Source organism: Vigna radiata, unplaced genomic scaffold (genome assembly GCF_000741045.1).
Source record: "Vigna radiata var. radiata cultivar VC1973A unplaced genomic scaffold, Vradiata_ver6 scaffold_327, whole genome shotgun sequence".
NCBI classification, from domain to species: Eukaryota; Viridiplantae; Streptophyta; class Magnoliopsida; order Fabales; family Fabaceae; genus Vigna; species Vigna radiata.
Genome location: NW_014543614.1, coordinates 26,270 through 28,451, shown reverse-complemented (window position 1 = coordinate 28,451; position 2,182 = coordinate 26,270). Strand labels below are relative to the sequence as shown.

The window sequence follows — 2,182 nt, the reverse complement described above, 5'->3', positions numbered from 1 at the left end:
AAGTAGTAACATTATCATCATAATGTATTGACATCCAATATGTTCTAACAACATCATAATAGCAATATCATCCAATTATAAGCAAAAATAAATGTACCAATATCATAATATACTAACATCTAAATGTACTAACATCACTATGATCAATAACAAAATGAAACTAAAATTGTACAAAGTCTTCAGATATATCTTCATCATCATCAGGCTCATCTGTAGATGGTTGGACTGGTGTGGGCTGGACTGGTGTGTGCTGGACTGGTGTGGGTTGGACTGATCTGGACTGATGAGGGACGGCGGGTGACGGGGAGGGTAGTGGCTGGGTCGGAGGGACAGTGGAAGGAGGCTCTGAAGTTTGAGGCAACACTCTCATGACCAGGGACTTGAAGCTTGAAAACTCATCTCTCAAGTGAGTGTATTCTTCTCTCAAAGCACGGTTTTCCTGGTCACGTTGCTCTAATAGCTGTGTCAAGCGATGGATGGCCTCGTCAGCAGAAGGGGTGGAAGAAGAAGAAGGTTGGTGCTTCGGTGTACCTCCTCTCGATGCTGTATAGTTTGCAGCAAGTTGTCCTGCACCATAGACTCGTCCCTTTTTCTTCCCACCAACGACATCGACCCAACATTGTGTCCTACGGATGTCGTCATCTGCATTACTCGCATCATCCGGTGTAGGAGCTGACCCATGTTCGGATCTAACTTGTGAAAGTCTCGTAGAAAATTCTTCCTGTTGAAACATTAAAAACAATGTCAGGGAATGATACAATAACATAATCATGTGGATTACTAATACTAGGAGTGTTATTTACATGAGTCTTGCGAGATCTTTCATCAACGAATTCATTANTGCCCTTCCGAACATGGGTCTGTGCAAAGACCTCGTCAACATGGACGGCCCGTCCAAGAGCTTGTGCCTGTAACATAATTTAGACTTATTAGTGTATATGAAATAGAAAATACATAAGTTATATATGAAAGAAACAGAAAAAGTAAAGAAAGTTTACCATACGAATGGCATGTTTGTGAATTGTGATCGACCCGCCAGTATGCAAGGTACCACCTTTTTCACTCGCTCTGTTCCTCTGGTTTGTAGCACTCTTCTTGCGAAACTCTACTGAATTCCAATGTGCAAGCAAAGAGTTCCAAATGATTTCGCCCATCCAGTAAGGGCGCTCTCCTGCAATTCGGGCATCCCTAAACATCTCTGAGAGCCGATGAGATGCTTTCATGTTAAAATTTCTATGTATTTGACTTTCATGTTCAGCTTTCCACTGCACCTTCATCTGTAGGGATGAACAAAACAAACATTGATTAAGACATGGTAAGATATGAATGATAATTAGTTTAAAGTGTTGTTCACCTTAAAACGCTCCCAAAATGGCTTTCTGTCGTCTATAGGTATTGCTCCCCAAGTAGGCCATGGAGTCAAATACTGTTGCTTAATTGATCGTGTGATGGCCTGAGAAGCAACCCTGGATGGAATAAACCTTCATATAAAGAAATAAAAGTTATTTCAAATAAGACAATGTTTAAAACATCAATCAAACGGTGTGGCAGGGATTAAAGTCTTACCCTTTTCCATATGGCTCAATCCATGGTCGATCATGGAGGAGCGGGTCAACATCATCACCATCACCATCTGAATCTGGATCAGTAAATGGTGTGGCAGTCTTAGAAGGGGGTCTAGAAGATGAGGAAGGTATAGAAGTAGGGTCAGGGGGAGGAAGAGGCTCTTCTGCACGGGTAGGAGGAGAAGGGTGTACAATATGAGTAGGGGGAGGGTGTATTGTATGAGTAGGGGGAGGGTGTACTGCAGGAGTGGGAGGAGGAGGTACTGCAGGGGTAGGAGGAGGAGGGTGTACTGCAGGGGTAGGAGGAGGAGGGTGTACTACAGGAGTAGGGGAAAGGTATACTGGAGGAGTAAGGGTGTACTGTAGGGTGCCTTTTTTTAGGCTTGGCTACCCCCTTTCCTTTATCAGGATGGTCTTTACCTTCTCCTATCATTACTGCATTGAATATGTGTACAAATAAAGTGAAGCAATAGAAAAGACTAAGGAAGGATCACTACAAATTAAAGTGAATTTCAAATTATTGCATAAAAAAGTTAAGATAGTCAAATTATTTCAAATAAGGAAGGATCACTCTATTGAAATGATAGTTCAATTTGCTACAATATGTAAGATAGTCG

The 2,182-nt window shown here is 42.0% G+C and overlaps 2 protein-coding genes across 2 annotated transcripts in view; both read right to left on the bottom strand.

The window, feature by feature from the left end:
* LOC111241164 overlaps window positions 1-957 on the bottom strand; it is a 1,483-nt gene extending 526 nt beyond the window's left edge. Inside the window, exons 1-2 of the mRNA XM_022778023.1 lie at window positions 804-957; window positions 282-721 (exon numbers count right to left, since the gene is read on the bottom strand). Of these exons, the coding sequence (XP_022633744.1) occupies window positions 282-721; window positions 804-917 (554 nt within the window). The 5' untranslated portion in view covers window positions 918-957. The remainder of the gene's footprint in view (window positions 1-281; window positions 722-803) is intronic.
* On the bottom strand, window positions 921-1,998 carry LOC111241163 (splicing factor, proline- and glutamine-rich-like). Its single transcript, XM_022778022.1, has 5 exons — window positions 1,986-1,998; window positions 1,567-1,828; window positions 1,355-1,481; window positions 1,055-1,277; window positions 921-925 (listed from the first exon to the last, which is right to left on the bottom strand). Exons 1-5 carry the CDS (start codon window positions 1,996-1,998, stop codon window positions 921-923), a joined length of 630 nt encoding a protein of 209 aa, XP_022633743.1.
* Window positions 1,999-2,182: the final 184 nt, after the last annotated feature.

Coding starts and splice junctions, on each gene's coding strand:
- LOC111241163 (XM_022778022.1), bottom strand. Junction 1,482..1,566: donor ATTGAGCCATATGGAAAAGG/GTAAGACTTTAA, acceptor CTTTATATGAAG/GTTTATTCCATCCAGGGTTG. Junction 1,278..1,354: donor CATTTTGGGAGCGTTTTAAG/GTGAACAACACT, acceptor TCATCCCTACAG/ATGAAGGTGCAGTGGAAAGC.